We start from the raw sequence: 21,571 nt of genomic DNA on the forward strand, positions 1-21,571 counted from the left end.
AAATATTTTACCAAATAAAAGTGTGCCACGTAGATGAGCTTGATTTTTTATTATAGCGCATGAATAAAGAACGCTACTAAAAGTCTTCGATACCCAAAATTTTCAGACTTGTAATGGTGGTCTTATTTTAAACGCCATTAAATAGGTATATAACCACGTGGTGCTAAATAATTGGATTATTTTAATTTAATGGCGCTTACCATTTAAACGCTAAGATTAGTTTTTTTTTATTTTTCTCCGGGTGCCGACGTGGCGATCTGCTATTCGTTTTCTTTTGTAAAAAAAAATTCGAAAATACAATAATTACTTTTAATGGCGTTTTTTTTCACTAACGCCATTAAAGAGGCGCCATTAAAAGCCATTTTTCTACTAGTGCTCTCATTCAGAAGATACGGAAATTCCTTCTGATTCCCCACTGTTCCCGACCTCTCTCTTCCCAGAAAACTTTCCTTTTGTCTTCGTGATAGCTTCTGACACAGGTTCGAGTTCGCCGTTGATACGCTAAGTGGTGCCTTCGTGTGTCTGATTGTCGTTGTATCCTGGGAGGCTTTCGTCCGAGTTATCCTGCACCTGAGGAGGGCGATAAAAAGCTTCAAGGAAACCGTCCAACGGGCCTCGACTTCTCTTTTCATTGTGGTTTTTCGGTTTTAAGGTTTACCAACTTGTGTTGTAATCTTTTTACGTGTAATTTTCCGTGCATGCAATTTGTCTTTATTTACGTCAATATTACAATAATATTGCTAACAATCTTGAAGCTTTTTTACATCGAGAAGACAGGTTGCGTGGAGAAAGGGAAATAATTATTTTCTTTAATATTCTGGGTTTTTCCAGACTTGTTTCGGTTTTTTTTTTCCGGATTTGTTTGAAGATAACTGACGTGTGATTTTCTTTTGTAGAAAATATGACTAATGTGAACGACAATGACTCGACGAACATGAATCTTGGAGGGAACGTTGGAGACAACCCCTCCGTGGTGAACACCCTGCCAACCCTTATCAACATCGGCCAAATCCCTGTGACCTTGGGACAAAGCTCGATGGCGGCTACGGCCGGGAACGGACCCGCGGGTCTTGTTCAACCTATGGCGGGTTTGGGCCTTGATGGTTCAAACGTGGGCGTGGCTCGAGGGCCTCCCACGGTGATGCCGGCCGAGAGGCCGGGGAAGTTTGACGGACTCAACTTCAAAAGGTGGCAACAAAAGATGGTTTTCTTTTTGACAACCATCGGACTTGCACGGTTTTTAACCGAAGATCCTCCGGCCACTCCTCGAGAGGGTGAAGCCGACCCACAAGTGCTTCGGGCCTATGTGGGGTGGAACGAATCCGACTATCTTTGTCGAAACCACGTGTTGAATTGTCTCGCCGACTCTTTATACAACGTGTATAGCTCTAAAGTATCTTCTAAAGAGCTATGGGATTCGTTGGATCGCAAGTACAAAACCGAGGATGCGGGCTCAAAGAAGTATATTGTGGGTCGTTTCCTTGAGTACAAGATGGTGGACACAAAGACCGTTGTGAGTCAAGTCCAAGAGCTTCAACTCATTTTCCATGAGATTCAAGCCGAGGGAATGACCATTAGCGAGTCTTTCCAAGTTGCCTCCGTGATAGAGAAGTTACCACCTGGGTGGAAGGAGTTCAAGAACTACCTTAAGCACAAGCGAAAGGAGATGAGTCTTGAGGACTTGGTTGTTCGCCTCCGAATCGAAGAAGACAACCGAGGATCCGATAGGAGACTTAGAACCGTCTCCGAGCGAGCTAACGTCGTCGAACATGGCGAGAACTCGAAGGGGAAGAAGCCCGCCCACAAGCTTGGAGTCAAGAGTGGGACGGTTCAAGAAGAAGGGCCAACAAAAGATTGTTGGTAAATGCTACAATTGCAACAAGGTCGGTCACCGAGCTGTAGATTGTAGAAAGCCGAAGAAGAACAAGGAGGCCAATGTTGTGGAGGATGATAATGACCTCCTCGTTGCTGTGGTCTCCGAGGTCAACATGGTTGACTCTAACCCGAAGGAGTGGTGGCTGGACACTGGAGCAACCCGCCACATCTGCACTGATAAGAATTCCTTCTCCACCCTCGAGCTACCTGGAGATGGAGAGAGGTTGTTTATGGGCAACTCTGCCACCTCTGAAGTCAAGGGGGAAGGTGAAGTCTTCTTGAAGATGACCTCTGGGAAGGAACTGAAGCTCACTAAGGTGCTCCACGTGCCTGATATGAGGAAGAATCTGATTTCTGGGACTGTGCTAGATAACCATGGGTTTAGGATGGTTTTAGAGTCTCAAAAGCTTGTATTGTCTAAGAATGGTATGTATGTGGGCAAGGGCTATGTCAAGAATGGCATGGTCAAAATGAATGTAATGGCCATCAAGGCAAAAGATATTAATAAAGCTTCTTCTTCCTCTTATATGATTGAGTCGTCTAATTTATGGCATGGTAGACTAGGTCATGTAAATTATGACACACTGAGAAAGTTGATTAATTTGGATTGTATTCCAAAGTTTAATATTGACTCAAATCATAAATGTGAAATTTGTGTTGAAGCAAAACTTACAAGAACATCCTTTCATAGTGTTGAAAGAAGTAATGAATCTCTCGACTTAATCCATACCGATATTATAATTAAATATTATGTTTTACTTTGTGTTTGTTATTTTCCTATACGTGGTATATGTGATCGTATAATATATATGAATTTATCTTCATAAATAGCAGATTCAAGCAGTTATGTATTTTTCTCCTTCAAATAAGCTAGAGTTAGTTAATGACATGAGTAGATATAGGGATGATTAAAAAGAAAAAAAAAAAAAAAAAAAAAAAAAAGTCCCACGTTTAAAAAATTCCACGTACTAAAATCTCCCCAATTCTCAAACCTCTCTCTTTAATCTTTCCCTCTTTATTTTCGTTTTCCCACCTTTTTTTCCTCAGATAATCACCCGAGGAAAAGTAAAATACAATAGTTTCTCGGAAGTTTATGAAGCTCCTCTTTTTTCCTCTGCAACTCCAATCCCGCAGGTCTCTCTCTCTCCACTAAAGTTTTCACAATTCTCAAACTTCTCTGTTGAATTATTCCCTCTTTATTTTCGTTTTCCCACATTTTTTCATCAGGTAGTTAGACAAGGAAAACTAATATATTGGAATAATAGTTACAGCAATCATATTTTAACGCTAATTGTTTGTAAAGAATACAGATTGACATTTGTAGTGTTTTAGAACTTGATAGAATGGTGATTCTAGATTATATCTAGGTGTGGGTAATAATGTTCTATTATCATGGATTTACGATTCAATAACGCTGTCATCGGATACGCCGGAGGCGGAGAAGCCGGTCGACGACTTCTCTGCCTCGCCGGTCCTTGCGGTCGACGAGTTCGACGACTTCTCCGCCTCGCCGGTCCTTGCGTCGGCGAGTTCGACGACTTCTCCGCCTCGCCGGTCCTTGCGGTCGGCGAGTTCGACGACTTCTCCGCCTCGCCGGTCCTTGCGGTCGGCGAGTTCGACGACTTCTCCGCCTCGCCGGTCCTTGCGGTCGGCGAGTTCGACGACTTCTCCGCCTCGCCGGTCCTTGCGGTCGGCGAGTTCGACGACTTCTCCGCCTCGCCGGTCCTTGCGGTCGGCGAGTTCGACGACTTCTCCGCCTCGCCGGTCCTTGCGGTCGGCGAGTTCGACGACTTCTCCGCCTCGCCGGTCCTTGCGGTCGGCGAGTTCGACGACTTCTCCGCCTCGCCGGTCCTTGCGGTCGGCGAGTTCGACGACTTCTCCGCCTCGCCGGTCCTTGCGGTCGGCGAGTTCGACGACTTCTCCGCCTCGCCGGTCCTTGCGGTCGGCGAGTTCGACGACTTCTCCGCCTCGCCGGTCCTTGCGGTCGGCGAGTTCGACGACTTCTCCGCCTCGCCGGTCCTTGCGGTCGGCGAGTTCGACGACTTCTCCGCCTCGCCGGTCCTTGCGGTTGGCGAGTTCGACGACTTCTCCGCCTCGCCGGTCCTTGCGGTCGGCGAGTTCGACGACTTCTCCGCCTCGCCGGTCCTTGCGGTCGGCGAGTTCGACGACTTCTCCGCCTCGCCTGTCCTTGCGGTCGGCGAGTTCGACGACTTCTCCGTTGATCAGTACCACTCAGTTTTGACTGAAATACATGTTTTTTTTATTATTGTGATATGCAAAACCTTTATTGTTACAGCCGCCACAGTTGTGATTGAAATACATGTTTTTATTATTATTGTGATATGCAAAGCCTTACTTTATTGTGATCATTTTATATATACTGTACATAGATTATAACATTTTTGTCATTATGTTTGTAGATGGATTCTGATCAAGAAGAACCGCCAAATCCTAACCAGGATAAAAGAAAGAACAAGTCTAATAGAAGAGTAAGAGGTCAAACGATCATGAAAAACCTCACACGCAGTTACAACTGTCGTAATCAAGGAGTAGGAATTAATGCTTCGAATTTAAAGAGCTATCATGGTGTCTTGGCAAGAAATATGGTTCCGTTGGCAATTAGTGATTGGCACGCAGTTCAATCTACCACCAAAGACAAGCTTTGGGAAATTCTTGTGGCTATATAACTTAATAACCCTATTTTTTTTTATTATTATTAAATATCAAGTACATCTTGAAAGAATTTTCTAATATTTTTATTCATGTCTAGCAAACTTTTGACCTAGAAGAGGACAGAAGAGAGAAAGAATTGAATTCCATTGGAAGAAAATGGAGCAACTTTAAAAATAAGTTGAATACCCAATATATAAGACCGTTTGTGAAGACTAAAAATCAGGCGGCATTCAAGAAACCTCCACTCAATTATCCACAAATTTGTCAATCTGATTGAGATCTTTTTGTTGCTTCAAGAAAATCAGCATGTTTTTTGGTAGGTTAACTAGATAATATTTTTATCATTAATTCATTTAGAATGCTTTTAATACAAGCTTGATTTTGCAGGAACTCAGTGAGAAACAATAAAAAAGGGCAAAACTAGTTACATGTCCTCATCGCACGGGTCGTAAAGGATACGCTGGACTTGAAGCGGAATTGGTAAATACATTAGTTACTTGGGATTATTTCTTATTTGTTTTGTATAACAAATTATTTTATTTCTTTACAGCAAGCGAAAAGTGATGTTCCCATTGATTACGGCCGAGAAAAAATATGGGTGGAGGCACGGAAAGATAAGAAAGCAAAATCATTAGACGATGAGAGTCGATATTATGCAAATAGAATTGTACGGTATCAATTACTTCCAATTTTTCATATTTTAAATTTATAACTAGCATCATTCTTAAATATTTTTGTAGGAAGAATTCAGTCAGTTGCACGAGAAAGGATTACTTCCGGTACACAAAACCAATGACATCTTAGCCCAAGCTTTGGATAAACCTGATCATTCTGGCTGCCTTCGAGGTGTTGGAGCCGGGGTCACTATGAAGGAGTTCTACAAAAAATCCAAAAACAATGTAAAACAATCCAGAGAGCAAGAAGCAGAATTATTGAGGGAACAACGAGAAATGCTACAGTCACAACAGTCGAAAATGGAGAAATATGAAGCAACTCAAGAAGAACTTCTTCTAAAAATCAGTGAACTTCAAGCTCGATTAGGAGAAAAAGAAGAGGACGACACGTTTTTTGGTGTGAAGTATTCCAGCTCACAAACAACTAACGATATAGATCCAACTTCAGCAACATATAAAGATTTGGATACTGTTATGCCGTCTTTTTCTTATGGTAAAAACGACGCCTCAATTGCAAAAACGACATTACAATATAAAAGGGCAATTTAGTCAAATGCTAAAAATACGCATGACTAAAAAACCAAAAAACAAGCGCCAACCAAGCATCAACCAAGCGCCAAGCGCCAACCAAGCATCAAGCGCCAACCAAGCATCAACCAAGCGCAAAGCGTCAACCAAGCATCAACCAAGCGCCAAGCACCGATTTTTTTCCTATAAATAGTTCATTCATTCTCAACTCAAAGGGAGGAGAACGGAGAATCCTCTGAACTTTTAGTTTTTCTTTCAACCCCATAATTCTCTCAGCCAAATACTCTCCCAACTTCAAAATTATCCCGGATCACAAACAAAGACCGAGAGCCACCTCTCGACGGGAGGAAGAAAAACAAAAATCCAATAATCCACTCACATAGCAAACACATCTGGCCCTGAACTACGTCATGACCTGATCCCGCAAAGCGGGTACGTAGGCAGCTCACGAAGAGCACGGTCACACCCCCCATTCAACCCCCAGGCGAGCTCGACCACCAGGCGAGCCCGACCACCAGGCGAGCTAGACCCCCCAGGCGAGCTCAACTTCCAGGCCAGGTTCGACCCCCAGTCGAGCTCGACCTCCAGACTAGCTCGGCCTCCAGGCGAGCTCGACCACCAGGCGAGCTAGACCCTCCAGGCGAGCTCGACCACCAGGCGAGCTAGACCCCCCAGGCGAGCTCGACCTCCGGGCGAGCTCAACCTCTCAGCAGGCCCGACCTCCAGGCGAGCTCGACCCCCCGGGCGAGCTCGACCTCCAGGCAAGCTTGACCTCCGGGCGAGCTCAACCTCCCAGCAGGCCCGACCTCCAGGCGAGCCCGACCCCCCAGGCGAGCTCGACCTCCAGGCAAGCTCGACCTCCGGGCGGGCTCAACCTCCAAGCAGGCCCGACCTCCAAGCGAGCTCGACCTCCAGGCAGGCTCGCCACCAAGCGAGCTAGACCCCCAGACGAGCTCGACCCTCCAGGCGAGCTCGACCTCCAGCCAGGTTCGACCCCCAGGCGAGCTCAACCTCCAGACGAGCTCGACCCTCCAGGCGAGCTCGACCTCCAGGCCAGGAATCAAAGACGAAGAACGCATTCCCGACGAAGAAGAAGGCAAAGCATTGTTTCCATCTTTACGATTCTAAGATCCTCTGAAGCTCTTGGACGCTTTGGGCTTTATCCCAAACTTCCTTGAGCCCTTTGGACTCTCGAAAAGTAATTTGGGCCGATCCAATACTAGGCACGTGACTATTCCAGGCACGCCACGTGTCCTCAAATGTTAAATCCAAAAAACGGCTTTACATTTTGGCCCTAGAAGGAGGGGGTCTCGAGAACAACCACGAGCTCTCCACCGGAAAACTCACTTCCTCCACGGAAGACCACAAAACTCACGTACAACAAATGGCTAGCCACCTAGCTATCTCCGAGGGCGGCGCCCCTCCGGCGGGAAGCATCGCATTCAACACTCGGGCCCGAACCCGCCAAGCCCAAGAGAACGACGCCCCCCGAGAGGAATCTCTCCCTGCACTCGTTCAAGGCGACCGAGACGCAAGAATGAAGCGAATCGAGACAAGTATCTTTCGTCTCGCCGGCGTTGTCGCGAGACTCGGAGGCCAAGACACCCTCATCAACATACCAGAGTATATCCCGTTGGGACCGGAAATTGAAGACTCGGAGCAAATCCCCGACGACAACCCCGAAGGCGAAGCACCCGAACCCCTTCAAGGAGAAAACGATGACGTCCCCGATCCGAGCATTCAGGACATCGGCCACAACCACCTCGAAGGAGCACGAGGATTTCATGACCATCACCAACGCCGTCAGGCTGGCCGAGCGATGTCGAGCCAAGGCCACGAAACCACTCGGCCGCCTCACAAAGCTCTCGCTCCTTCGTCGAGGCTAGAACAGATCGGTCGTGTCCGTCCACCTTCGATCGCCGAGGCCACGAAGAGGACATGGCGGATAGCGGCGATACTCGAAGGTTCGCGTCACCAAGACGTGTCCATAACCCGAGACCCGGGACCCGCCATGGCCAAGATCAAAGGCAACGGCTAAACGCCCGATGGGAGATTCCCCCGAGCGGCAACGGGACCGATCCCGACCGATCCAACTCCACCACACATTGCGCCTCTCGACCCCCCGGCGAACCCCCGAGCGGCAACGGGACCGATCCCGACCGATCCAACTCCACCACACATTGCGCCTCTCGACCAGGCGTCTAACGAGAGAGGACGCACGACGAGACTTGCCCCCGCGGCAACCCCCACTAACGATACGGACGTGATGACACTCTTCCAAAAGTTGAGGGATGAAGTGCAAGGCATAAGAGCTACCCAAACATTGACGCCAGACGTCCGCAACATGATGGAAGACGTTGCGTCTCCATTCACCACGAATATCCTCGCAGAGGATTTCAAGCACGACTTCATTCTATCGCGCATCCCTGCTTACGATGGAAAGGCTGACCCACTTTGTCACATACAGCAGTACCAGATATGGATGAAAATGGGGAGACACTCAATGGCGATCATGTGTCAGGCTTTTTGCCTCACTTTGAGCGGCCTTGCCTACCAATGGTTCCTCAAGCTAAGGCCCGGAACCATTCGATCTTTCGAGGAGCTGCAACAAAACTTTCTTGCCCGCTTCAGCGGCTCTAGAGAGAGAAGGCTGGGGAAGAGCCACCTCCGGACAGTCAGGCAGAGGAGAAGCAAATCTCTGCGCGAATACTTGTCACGTTTCACTGAGGAGTCGAACAGAGTTGACAAGTTCGAAGATGGCGACGCCATTTCGGCGATTCTCGACGGACTCCTACTTGGCGACTTCCTCAATTCCTTGATCAAGAAAGAGCCAAAGACAATGACCGAGCTCACGGCCCGAGCCGGGAAATACATCACTCTAGAAGAGTTTGTCCAGCTCCGAAGGACAAACGACCAAGGGAATCGCCGAAGGGAGGACGAAGAGTACGACGACTGGAAAAGGAAAAAGGCGCGTGCCGACAATTCCGGACGACCTCATACTAATTCAAAGAGTCTGTTGGTGGAAAAATTTCGAGACCACTCGAATTTCACTCCGCTGAACGCCCCGCCTGAGAGGATCCTCGCGTTAGCTCGCGACAAGTTTACCGACCCCGCGCCTCTAAAAAGCGATCCCGCTAAACGAGACCGGTCCAAGTACTGCGAGTTTCACCAGTGTTACGGACATGTGACCTCTAGATGCATCGATTTGAAGAGACAAATCGAGTCCTTAATCCGAGGAGGAGAACTAAAAGAGTTCGTTCTTAAAATGATCAACAACTCTGAAGCCTCGACAAGCCGACACGGCAAAGCAGTCGACAAGGGGAACAATGAGAACGAAGCTCAAAGGGCAAGAGCTCCTCTCAACGTTGTCACCTAAAAGTTAGAAGCCGCCCAGGCAAGAGCAAGACCCGCATAAACGATCGGACTCCACTTAATCTACGTTTTTATCACCATCTTTTTGTGTCTGATCACATGTAATCCCCGCGAAGGGAAACCTTTTGTAATCCACCCAGTGGAAATACTTATATCAATGATAAAATGATCCAAAAATCCCGACCCCCGTGGTTTAGGGTCGCTCGATCCCCGTGATCGAGTCGCTTAAGGCCCCCGTGGCTCCGAAAATCCCGACCCCCGTGGTTTAGGGTCGCTCGATCCCCGTGATCGAGTCGCTTAAGGCCCCCGTGGCTCCGAAAATCCCGACCCCCGCGGTTTAGGGTCGCTCGACCCCCGTGATCGAGTCGCTTAAGGCCCCCGTGGCTCCGAAAATCCCGACCCCCGTGGTTTAGGGTCGCTCGATCCCCGTGATCGAGTCGCTTAAGGCTCACGTGGCTCCGAAAATCCCGACCCCCGTGGTTTAGGGTCGCTCGATCCCTGTGATCGAGTCGCTTAGGGCCCCGTGGCTCCGAAAATCCCGACCCCCGTGGTTTAGGGTCGCTCGATCCCTGTGATCGAGTCGCTTAAGGCCCTCGTGGCTCCGAAAATCCCGACCCCCGTGGTTTAGGGTCGCCTGATTCCCGGGATCAAGTCGCTAATAGCCCCTATGGCTCCGAAATCAACGACGGGCTCAAAGTCCAGACGACCACCCACCAAGGCCATTGCCAAAAAGACAAGGAAAAACTACCTCCAGACAATTAAATTTCTCGCACGACAAGTCGCACGAGAAACTGGGGGGTTAATGTTATGCCGTATTTTTCTTATGGTAAAAACGACGCCTCAATTGCAAAAACGACATTACAATATAAAAGGGCAATTTAGTCAAATGCTAAAAATACGCATGACTAAAAAACCAAAAAACAAGCGCCAACCAAGCATCAACCAAGCGCCAAGCGCCAACCAAGCACCAAGCGCCAACCAAGCATCAACCAAGTGCAAAGCACCAAGCGCCAAGCACCAAGCGCCAAGCGCCAACCAAGCATCAACCAAGCGTTAAGCACCGATTTTTTTCCTATAAATAGTTCATTCATTCTCAACTCAAAGGGAGGAGAACGGAGAATCCTCTCTGAACTTTCAGTTTTTCTTTCAACCCCAGAATTCTCTCAGCCAAATACTCTCCCAACTTCAAAATTATCCCGGATCACAAACAAAGACCGAGAGCCACCTCTCGACGGGAGGAAGAAAAACAAAAATCCAATAATCCACTCACATAGCAAACACATCTGGCCCTGAACTACGTCATGACCTGATCCCGCAAAGCGGGTACGTAGGCAGCTCACGAAGAGCACGGTCACATCCCCCATTCAACCCCCAGGCGAGCTCGACCTCCAGGCAAGCTCGACCTCCGGGCGAGCTCAACCTCCCAGCAGGCCCGACCTCCAGGCGAGCCCAACCCCCCAGGCGAGCTCGACCTCCAGGCAAGCTCGACCTCCGGGCGGGCTCAACCTCCAAGCAGGCCCGACCTCCAGGCGAGCTCGACCTCCAGGCAGGCTCGCCACCAAGCGAGCTAGACCCCCAGACGAGCTCGACCCTCCAGGCGAGCTCGACCTCCAGCCAGGTTCGACCCCCAGGCGAGCTCAACCTCCAGGCGAGCTCAACCTCCAGACGAGCTCGACCCTCCAGGCGAGCTCGACCACAGGCCATGAATCAAAGATGAAGAACGCATTCCCGACGAAGAAGAAGGCAAAGCATTGTTTCCCTCTTTACGATTCTAAGATCCTCTGAAGCTCCTGGACGCTTTGGGCTTTATCCCGAACTTCCTTGAGCCCTTTGGACTCTCGAAAAGTAATTTGTGCCGATCCAATACTAGGCACGTGACTATTCCAGGCACGCCACGTGTCCTCAAATGTTAAATCCAAAAAACGGCTTAACAGATACTAATATTTCAAATCAAGCTCCAAAGGTTAGCAAAAATGTCTCTGACTTGTTATTTATATATTTATTTATGTATTGTATTTGTTCAATTTCTAACGTAGGTGAAAGCATGTGAGTTGGCCATCGGATCAATTGACAACATTGTTGCACGAGGAAACATCTTAGATATTGATACAATAAATCCTACCATCCATGGGCGACCTCTAAGTGCAATGAACTACCGTGTTACTATTGATTTTGCACTAGAAGGCAAAGGTGAAATCGAAATTCCCATTCCCGTCGATGATGAAATAGTCACCGTAAATGATGCAGTTGGGTCAATTGTTGAATGGCCAAAACCTTTAGTGGCGTTGATGGGTGATACTTTGGTAATTTTCTCTTACACTTAATTTCGTTTCATTACATTACTTAATTTTTTTGATTCAAATTAGTGACATGAACTCATTATATAGGAATTAAAAGATAAGGCAGATACCAAAAAAGCTCGCACATATAAGGAAAAAAAGACTACATCTCCGACTCCATATTACCCAACGTTCATTGAAACTCAATCACCGGTTGAAGTTGGGGATTTAGTTGAACAATCAGATCATGAGCGTCAATATCAACAAGTTAAAGAATCGGCAATGTCGAATGAAATTCTAGACGATTTAGAAAATCTTCCCACCGCTTGCAAGATTTTGCTCATTTATGCTCGTAAGAATATGAATCGTTCCAGTACAGTGGAAGTTCCACTCAAAGTGTTTGGGTACATCGAGACGTTGTATATCCCGCAAGAGGATATCATACAATTTTGTAGAATGGAAGAAATATCTGCGATTTGTGTTGTGTTCTACATAAGGTTAGTTTTTTTTTTCTTAGTAACTACAAGTCTATTAATAATGTTATTATTGATCTAATAATATTTTATCTTTTACTTGAGCTTCTAGGTATCTAGATGAAGTCGTAGGTCGATCAAGTCAGCGTTCATTCTCTTTTATAGATCCACGATGCACATCGTTTCGCATCGGATCTTTAGAGGAACGAGCGAAAATTGTGGCAAATAGTTTAGCTTTGAAATTTGTAGTCACTAGCATATCTTACCTTTCTTATTAGGGGAATAGCTCAAGTTTCATTTAATTAAGGAAATTGCACATTTTTTCTTAGTAGACAATTATACCATTTGCGAATCAGTTAATTAATTAACAGAGTGAATTGAGTTAGATTAATTAAGGGTCGGTTAGGTATCTAGCCCAAATTGATCACCTCTTTTAAAATTTTAGCCCAACTATTACTTAAATTAGGTAACTAGCCCAATCTACTACCAAACAATATTATATTCCTACCTTACCCCTCATCAAATACACACCAAAATTTTCGGATCCGACTCCAAATCCTTCAATCCTCCGATATTGCCTCCGAACTCTCAGTCGATTTCAAATCCCTCAATCCTCCAATATTGCGTCCGACCTCTTTTTCTGCCACCAATTTTCTGATTTTGCCACTTCCGAAGCCGACGAAGCGTCTCCGTTCTCAGACTTGGAAAAAATAGTATATATTATTTCCAATTCGATTAACCCATAGAACACCATAATCGAAACCCTCCCCCGCATCTCCGATCAATTCTCTGTTAGATTAACTATAAAATATGCTTTTTCGAATGGTAAATAATATTTACTATCGGACCATCCGATAGTAAATATTATTTACCATTCGAAAAAACAAAATACTTGTCTCCGATTTGACGAAGTTCCATGATTCAAATCTGATGATGAATAACTGAAATTTTTTTTGGAATTAACAACCAATTAAGAACGAAGTTGTAAGAAACTAAAGAACCTAAACACCTACACTAGACAAACATAAACTAAGAAGGATTAAATGACTAATCTAAATGAACAGATAATATAAGAACAATAGAAGAACATCTACGAAATCGATGGTCCTACTATTCCAAATGAGTTGTCGAATATCCTGGTTGCAAATCGCATGATAATTTTAATAGTAAATAATATTTACAGTCGGGCCATCCGATAGTAAATATTATTTACCATTCGAAAAAACAAAATACATGTCTCCGATTTGGCGAACGATTCCATGATTCAAATCCGATGATGAATAACTGGAAAAAATATAGAATTAACAAACAAATAAAAACGAAGTTTTATGAAACCAAGGACAATTTTGGAAGTATGAGAAATATGAGCTATTTCCCTAAATAAATAGATAGTTGGGCTATAATTTAAAAGTCCCCTCTATAAGTAGGCTAGTTGTTTATAAATCTCATTAACTAATTAACTGAATGTTTGAATTGGAAATTCATAAAAAAATTCAAAAAAATCAAAACTTAAGTCAATTCTTATTCAAAGCATTCAATTAATTAACCTAATTCCTAATTCAGTCAGTTAGTAAATTAACTTTACTCACAAAAAAATTCATAACCTAATCTAATTCTTAATTCAATCAGTCAGTTAATTAATTAACCTTATAAATTTTAATCAGTTAATTAATTAACTGATTCGCGAATTAACACTGAATCAACAAACAAATGAAAAATCCACCTAATCAACAAACAAAAATAAATTGTATAACGAATCAAAAACACGAACGAATCAAACAATTGGTATCTCATCTTTCTTTCTGTCACAGTCCCACTAATTATTGTTTCACTTTCCGCGTGGTACAAGGAAAAGAAAAGAAAAGAAAAAATAGCAAATAAGAATCAACGCTCTTTCAATTGCTATGATATTCTTTATAGTCTTTGTTAACCTCCTCCACTGCGATACTTTCTGCTCACAATTCACAAATATAGTACTTTTCTTCAGCATAACAGCTCCCTGGTGAGTCTTTCATTTTTTTTTATTGCTTGTAATTTATAGTTCTATAAAATAAAATAAAAAAATTTCCATAAGAACTTGTTAAAAAAGGCCACTTTGGAATCATATTAGTTACTCTATGAATACTGTCATATCATACTTTGCTTCTACTTCTTTTGTGAAATAGAGAAACCTTGATCTGTGTAAGTGATAGAAATGGTTGAGTTGGTCGGAGGAGCGTTGCTTTATTCTTTTCTACAAGTCTTGTTTGGAATCTCATCTTTCATTCAACTCTCGTGTTTTTTTTTTGTTTTTTTTTTCTTTTGTTACAGAATTCAAGAAATCATCTTCTGTGGAACAACGTAGTCTCCTTGTGAGTTTGTTTGTTTGTTTGTTTTTTTTTTTTTTTTTTCTATATATTGTATATAGTTCTATAATTCTTTTATTTTTATTTTTATTGTAATGGTAGTTTGCTAATTAAAGGCAACTTTGGGCTAAAATTAATCAGTCTATAATTACGAACTTACCTTTTTTTTTTAGGAAAGTATTGTCTTATTTTGATTCTATACCTTTTGTAATATAGTGAAACCTTGATCTGTGGAAGTGATAGAAATGGCTGAGTTGGTTGGAGGAGCGTTGCTTTCTTCTTTTCTACAAGTCTTGTTTGGAATTTCTGTTTACAACTTTTATTTAAAATAAGGATAAATTAGCTGAAAATTAGAAAATGAGATATATATGAAAGGTAAGGTATTCATGGAATTATCATCATCTAACGGTGTATTTGTGTAACTATTTCTATAATATTTATAATCAAACCTCTCATGTGAAACCGTGTATGTTTGCATGCGCTTTCTTTAATAAATAAACAAATAAAAAAAGAGAATGAATATAATTGGTATCTCATCTTTCATTCTCTCACAGTCCCACTAATTATTGTTTCACTTTCCGCGTGGTAGAAGGAAAAGAAAAGAAAAGAAAAAATAGCAAATAAGAATCAACGGTCGTTCAATTGCTATGATATTCTTTATAGTCTTTGTTAACCTCCTCCACTGCGATACTTTATGTTAAACTTTGTTTTAATGTTCGGTTTGATGGCATTTGAACTCAAGGCTATGAAGAGGTCCTCTGAAAAATGAATCTTAATTCACGTTTGTATATTCATTTTATTTAATTTTTTTAAGAATCCATATTGACGTCCGCGCATTGTTTAATACTCACTTTGACTTGCCAGTATTTTTAACCATTGTGTATATCTATCTATTCTATACAGAACCCTTTGTCTTCGTGCATCTTTTTTGCTTTCACACTGGCTCATACAATAACCATCTTCTGCAGAACAAGAACAACGTCATCTTCTTGTAAGTTTTTTGTTATAGTTCTATAAATTTGTATTTATTGCTAGGTCGTTAAAAGTGCAACTTTGGAATCAAATTAGTTACTTTGATTCAGAGACTAAACTAAAAACCGAGTTGAGGAGAGGCTAAAATAAAGTTTTTTTTTTTTTTTAGATGATGTGCAGTAATAGAGTAATAATTTTTTGATTTCCCAGTGCCCACTAGCTATATGATAAGACGCCCATGAACATTTGTTTCCTTGTGATAGGAAAAGTAAAAAAAAAAAAAAAAACAAAAAACAAAAACAAAAAAAGAGTCAACGCTTCTAATATTGATAATCAAACCCCCATGCAACGCTTCTATACTTTGATTCTATACATTTTGCTATAGAAACTTGTTAAGAATACAACTTTGGAATCAAAGTAATTACTGATCAATGCATACTGTCTTACTTTAATTCTATATTAATAATTTTCTATAGCCTTTTGTTGACCTCATCACTTACCATATTTTGCTCACAATTCACTACTCTTGTATATTGTGTGTGTTTGGACTTCGGAGAACTCAACGAATCATCTTCTGGAGAACAACGTCGTCTACCTGTAAGTTTATTTATTTGAGATCTCTTTATATTTTATATAGTTCTATAATTTTTATATATTTATTGCTATGCTAGTTTGTTAAAAAGGCAACTCTGGAACTAGTTACTCTATAAATACTGTCTTACTTTGACAATAGAGAAACCTTGATCTATTATCAGTTAGACATGGCTGAGTTGGTTGGTAGTTTGCTAATTAAAGGCAACTTTGTATATAGAAACCTTGATCTATTATCAACGTCGATCTGTTTTTTTTCTTTCTTTATATTGTATATAGTTCTATAATTCTTTTTTTTTTTTTTATTGTTATGGTAGTTTGCTAATTAAAGGCAACTTTGGACTAAAATTAATCAGTCTATAATTACGATCTTACCTATTTTTTTTAGGAAAGTAGTGTCTTTCTTTGATTCTATACCTTTTGTAAAATAGTGAAACCTTGATCTGTGGAAGTGATAGAAATGGCTGAATTGGTTGGAGGAGCGTTGCTTTCTTCTTCTCTTCAAGTCTTGTTTGAGAGGTTGGCTATAAAAGACATCCCCAAGCTGTTCCGTGGAAAGCAACCAATTGAGGATGTTTTGCGTGAGGTGAGGAGAGTGGTCAAATCGGCGACGAGGCTGGTCAACGACGCGGAGGAGAAGCAGATCTCGGACAATGATGTCAGGGAGTGGCTCGAAGACCTCAATGACGTGGTGTACCGCGCTGATGATTTGCTCGATACAATCGACGCCGAAGCTCTGAGGCTAAAGATGGAACCTCATCAACCTTCGAGTTCCAATATCATAACTGATTTTTTCACCGTTGGATTTGATGAGATGGTCAAGAGAGAAGCCACGGAGATACTTCGTAGTTTCAAGGAACTAGTAGAGCAAAAGGATGATCTCGGTCTGAGAGACGTTCTTGGAGAAATGCATTCCTCTCAAAGGCCACCCACTCCGTTGGCTGAAGAATCTAGCATTTACGGAAGGAAAGGTGACATAGAGGCTATCATTGACTTGTTGCTCTACAGCGGTGATAGCGAGGAAAAGTTATCTGTCATTCCGATTGTAGGGATGGGTGGTATCGGCAAAACCACGCTTGCTCAGCTCGTTTATGATGATGCTAGAGTCAAAGATCATTTTGATCTTAGAGCATGGGTGACGGTATCAGATGATTTCGACAACTATAAGATTACAACAATAATCTTGGAAAAGGTCACATCGCAAGAGTGCCGTATTCAAGAGTTGTTGGAGATTCAACAAAAATTGAGGGATTCCTTAAGAGGGAAGAAATTTCTCCTGGTTCTTGATGATGTTTGGAATGAGGATTATCTTCTCTGGGACTGTTTGAAGAGCTCTTTTGAGTCTGTAGCGAAAGGAAGTAAGATCATTGTGACTACACGAAATACAAATGTTGCCTTTGTCATGGCTTGTGGAAAAACTTCTACTTATGACTTAGCTGATTTGTCGATCGAAGATTGTTGGCTGTTATTTTCACGGCATGCTTTTAGAAACAACGAAGACGCTCATGCACATCAAGATTTGCAAGCGATTGGAAGAGAGATTGTGAAGAAGTGCAAAGGTCTTCCCTTAGCTATAAAATCTCTTGGCGGTCTATTACGATCCGAACGAAATCCAAGGAAATGGGAAAACATACTCGAAAGTGATGCGTGGAATAAGTTGTATAGTGAAGAAAAGAACATCCTTCCCGCTTTATGGTTGAGTTATCGCCGCATGCCAACACATCTAAAACGATGTTTCTCTTATTGCGCCATGTTTCCGAAAGACTACGAGTTTGAGAGAGGCACAATAATCTTGTTGTGGATGGCTGAAGGATTTTTGCAGAGTGATGAGAAAGCTATGACGATGGAGGAAGTTGGAGAAGACTACTTTGAAGATCTTGTATCGAGGTTGTTGTTTCAGAAGTCAAGTAGTCAAGATGACTCGATTTTCCTCATGCACGACCTTGTTCACGATTTGGCCATGTTCGTATCCCGTGGATTTTGTTTCAGGCTGGACGAGAGCAATGACTTGCATAGCATTCCAAGGCATACTCGTCATTTATCATATAGCAAGAAGTTTAAAGATTTTGAGCGTATATGTGATACCAAGTATTGGCGCACATTTATTATATCAGAAAAATTACTTTACGGTTTTGGCTCGCTTCTCGAATCCTCCTTTTGGACATCAGGAAGATGCTTAAGAGTTCTTGGTTTACATGGTTCAAAAATCAGATCAATCTCTTATTGGATTAATAATTTGATACATTTGAGGTACTTGGACTTATCAAGCTCCGAGATTACAGAATTACCTGCTTCAATATGTAGTTTGTACAACTTGCAAACCTTACTGCTGTCGGAGTGTCGTAATCTTACAGCGTTGCCCAAAAACATGGAAAGGCTTGTCAATTTGCGGCATCTGGATATTTTTGGAACACCTCTAAAAGAAATGAACTTCCAAGTAAAAAATATGAAGTCTTTGCTTACATTGAGTAAAATAGTTGTTGGTTTTGGAGATAGGGGGAATAATATTAAAGAAGTGAAACATGTTCAGCCTTTCATGGGAAGATTTGAGATTTCGAGTATTGAAAATGTGGGTGATGCGAATGAGGCTTTGGAAGCTGATTTGAAGGATAAGAAGGGCATTACGGATCTGACTTTGGAATGGAGTGAAGAATCTGCCGGCGATGCAAATAGTTCGGAGAGCGAGAGAGAAATATTGGAATCACTTCGGCCTCATACAAATGTGAGTAATCTCATAATCGAGTATTACAGAGGCACGATATTTCCAGATTGGGTGGGACATCATTCCTTTTCTAACATAGTATTCATCTGCCTTAGGAATTGTAAAAGCTGTTTAATTTTGCCTCCACTGGGACAATTGCCATGCCTCACAGACCTTAGAATAGATGGGTTTGATAGCGTGGTGAGTGTGGGTGATGAGTTGTACGGTGGCAGCAGTACTAGTGGCACCTCTTTCAGATCCTTAGAGACATTAAACATATATGGTATGCCACAGTGGAAGGAGTGGTCATTTGGTGGAGATGGCACACTAGTTTTCCCCAGGCTGTGGGAACTATCCTTAGAAGGATGTCCGGAGTTGAAGATGAGCTTACCAAACACGTCGGATGCTTGTCATGTACACCCCGACTCTCTCTCTAAACTAGAAAGTCTTTTCATAGAGGATTGCGAAAAGCCTTTGGAGAGTGATCTACACAGACTCCCATCATTGAAATACTTAAATATCATTGGTTGGAAAGGGGATTCGTTTCCTGGTGATGGAATATTGCTCCCCACCACTCTGGCTAAGATTAAGATCTGGAGGAGTAGGAATCTGTTGGCCCTAAACGGCGAGGCCTTTCAACAACTCACCAACCTTAAGGAGTTGACCATTTTGAGGTGCCCTCTGCTTCAGTGTTTGCCGGAACAAGGCTTGCCCGCTTCTCTCTCTGTTTTAAGAATCGAGGAATGCCATCCATTGTTGAAGCAACGGTGTGAGAAAGATAAAGGGCAAGATTGGCATAAGATTGCCCACATCCCGGACATCGATATATAAAAATTTCGTTAAAGGTAAATTATTCTTTTATTATTATTATTTTTTTAATTTTTCTGATAAATTATGTGCATTTTACTCTTACTACTACTGACGCTCTAGTGCTGGTTATGATTCGTACACTACTTCGTTGTCCCTTTGCATAGTGATATGGTTCTTGAGGTCAACCTTCGAGCACGTGATGTCGACGATCCTCACCATTAGCGATAAGGTTTGTGCAATTGATTTTGAACTGTTATAATTACATTTGACGTGCTTGGTCTGGGAATTGAAGGATGGGAATGGTAAAATGTTAGGTTTACGAGCTTAAGAACTGGGTTTATCAATTGGGTATCTTCTGTATATAGTGATTATTTTAATTGGACTCGTCAATTGTCGTTTTTGGAAGCAAGTATGGGTTTACTTAAGTGTTTTTGTTGAATTGATTGAGTTTTGTTTTGAAGTTCAGGTGACATATAAAGCTGAGAAACTTACAGGGTATTTTAAGTTATGAAGTGAAGGATTGAAATTAGGAAAACAGTAAGACCATCTTGAACATAGATATTTATTTTACAAGGAAATTTTCGAATTGTGAGTATAGTGAACTATTAGGTGTGGACAGAAGAAAAGAAACTTATGGTGTTTTCTCTTCAGACAGATTTTAGGCCGTAATTCGTAGCCAAGGAGTTCACTCTGTATATTCCCAACCATTCAGAGCAGCAATATCATTGTATCATCTGGATCTTAATGTAAAATATATTTTCCAGTCTTTAGTTCTGTTAATCACTCTTTATCTTTGGTGATGATCAGGTGGTTGTTGGACCCAAAACTTGTTGATGGAAGAAAGATGTCAAGATTGAATCTTTCATGCTGTTACTGCAACAAAATGATTGTGTGCGTCTTGATTCTGATGATCGGTGACTATCATCGATTTGCAGTGGGATCTACACAGACTCCCATCATTGAAACGCTTATTTATCTGGGGTTGGAAAGGGGATTCGTTTCCTGGTGATGGAATATTGCTCCCCACCACTCTGTCTACTATTTGGATCTCGCAGAGTGAGAATCTGTTGGCCCTAAACGGCGAGGACTTTCAACAACTCACCAACCTTAAGGAGTTGACCATTAAGGGGTGCCCTCAGCTTCAGTGTTTTCCTGAACAACGCTTGCCCGCTTCTCTCTCTGTTTTGAGAATCGAGGGATGCCATCCATTGTTGAAGCAACGGTGTGAGAAAGATAAAGGCCAAGATTGGCATAAGATTGCCCACATCCCTGAAATCAAAGTTCAATCAACATCTGAATCCGAATCTGATTAAAGGTAAATTATTCATTATTATTTTATAATTTTTCTGATAAAATGATATACATGCTACTATTACTACTGACGATCCCTTACCATTTAAATTTTATCAAACTCTAATGCTGGTTTCTTTGTTCGTAAAGGGACAAAGGAAGCCCGTGCCTTTGCATAGTGTTATGGTTCTTGACGTCAACCTTCGAGCACCTGGTTTCAATGATTCTCACGATCAACGATAAAGTTTGTGGAATCGATTTTGAATTGTTATTATTAAATTTGACGTGCTTGGTCCGGGAATTGAAGGACGGAAATGGTAAAATGTTAGGTTTGAGAGCTTAAGAACTGGATTTACTATTACGACTATTCTGATTTTATTATTAATTGGGTATCTTCTGTATACAGTGATTTTTAGAATTGGACTCGTCAATTGACGTTTTTGGAATCAAGTAGGGGTTGGGGTTTTACTTCAGTGTTTCTTTTGTGGAGTTGATTGATTTTGGTTTTGAAGTTCAGGCTCCATATAAAGCTGAGAAACTTAATGTGTGTGGAATTGATTTGAATTGTGATTCTCGAATTTGAAGTGCTTGATCTAGGAATTGAAGGACTGGGATAAAAAAAACGTTAGGTTTGAGAGCTTAAGAACTGGGTTTATTGTTATGACCATTGTGCTCTTACTTGGGTTTCTTTTGTTAAGACTTATTTTTTAATTGGACTTGGCAATTGACATTTTTGAAATTGTTTCTCTTGCGGAATTGATTGATTTTGGTTTTTTTGAAGCTTTGTGTCTTAAGATGTGGCTCAGTCTTCAATCGTTGTGTCTGTGGAAATCAAGTCAATCGAGGACGGTGTTTGCAAAACAAAGCTCTTTTGATACCATTGAAGCAACGGTGTGAGAAAGATAAATGGAGGCTGCAATAATGGAATCATAGTTCTAATTATTCTCTCAGGTCCAGAAAACATTTCTTCAAGCTGGTCAAGTTTTCA

At 42.3% G+C, this 21,571-nt stretch overlaps 3 protein-coding genes across 7 annotated transcripts in view; 2 read left to right on the top strand and 1 right to left on the bottom strand.

The window, feature by feature from the left end:
• LOC149382904 (purple acid phosphatase 4-like) overlaps positions 1-21,571 on the top strand; it is a 77,181-nt gene that overhangs the window by 53,547 nt on the left and 2,063 nt on the right. The window lies entirely within an intron of this gene.
• LOC149382906 (uncharacterized) overlaps positions 1-21,571 on the bottom strand; it is a 79,386-nt gene that overhangs the window by 44,413 nt on the left and 13,402 nt on the right. The gene's annotated exons all lie outside the window — the stretch shown is intronic.
• On the top strand, positions 15,173-20,220 carry LOC149382913 (putative disease resistance RPP13-like protein 1). 5 transcript variants are annotated; one of them, XM_089628484.1, is made up of 5 exons: positions 15,173-15,210; positions 15,748-15,788; positions 16,214-19,328; positions 19,458-19,522; positions 20,101-20,220. In XM_089628484.1, exon 3 carries the CDS (start codon positions 16,243-16,245, stop codon positions 19,312-19,314), a length of 3,072 nt encoding a protein of 1,023 aa, XP_089484610.1. In that variant the 5' UTR covers positions 15,173-15,210; positions 15,748-15,788; positions 16,214-16,242; the 3' UTR covers positions 19,315-19,328; positions 19,458-19,522; positions 20,101-20,220. The 5 variants fall into 5 exon arrangements, with proteins under 5 accessions (XP_089484610.1, XP_089484613.1, XP_089484612.1 ...); XM_089628487.1 differs by having other exon boundaries at positions 16,241-19,328; XM_089628486.1 differs by having other exon boundaries at positions 15,179-15,210; positions 16,235-19,328.

This window comes from Urtica dioica, chromosome 10 (genome assembly GCF_054948205.1).
Source record: "Urtica dioica subsp. dioica isolate 48M chromosome 10, U.dioica_male_clone48M_v1_H2, whole genome shotgun sequence".
Classification (NCBI taxonomy): domain Eukaryota; kingdom Viridiplantae; phylum Streptophyta; class Magnoliopsida; order Rosales; family Urticaceae; genus Urtica; species Urtica dioica.

Bases quoted from the DNA above. Each gene is read 5' to 3' on its own strand.
- LOC149382913 (XM_089628484.1), top strand. From the start codon at position 16,243: ATGGCTGAATTGGTTGGAGGAGCGTTGCTTTCTTCTTCTCTTCAAGTC.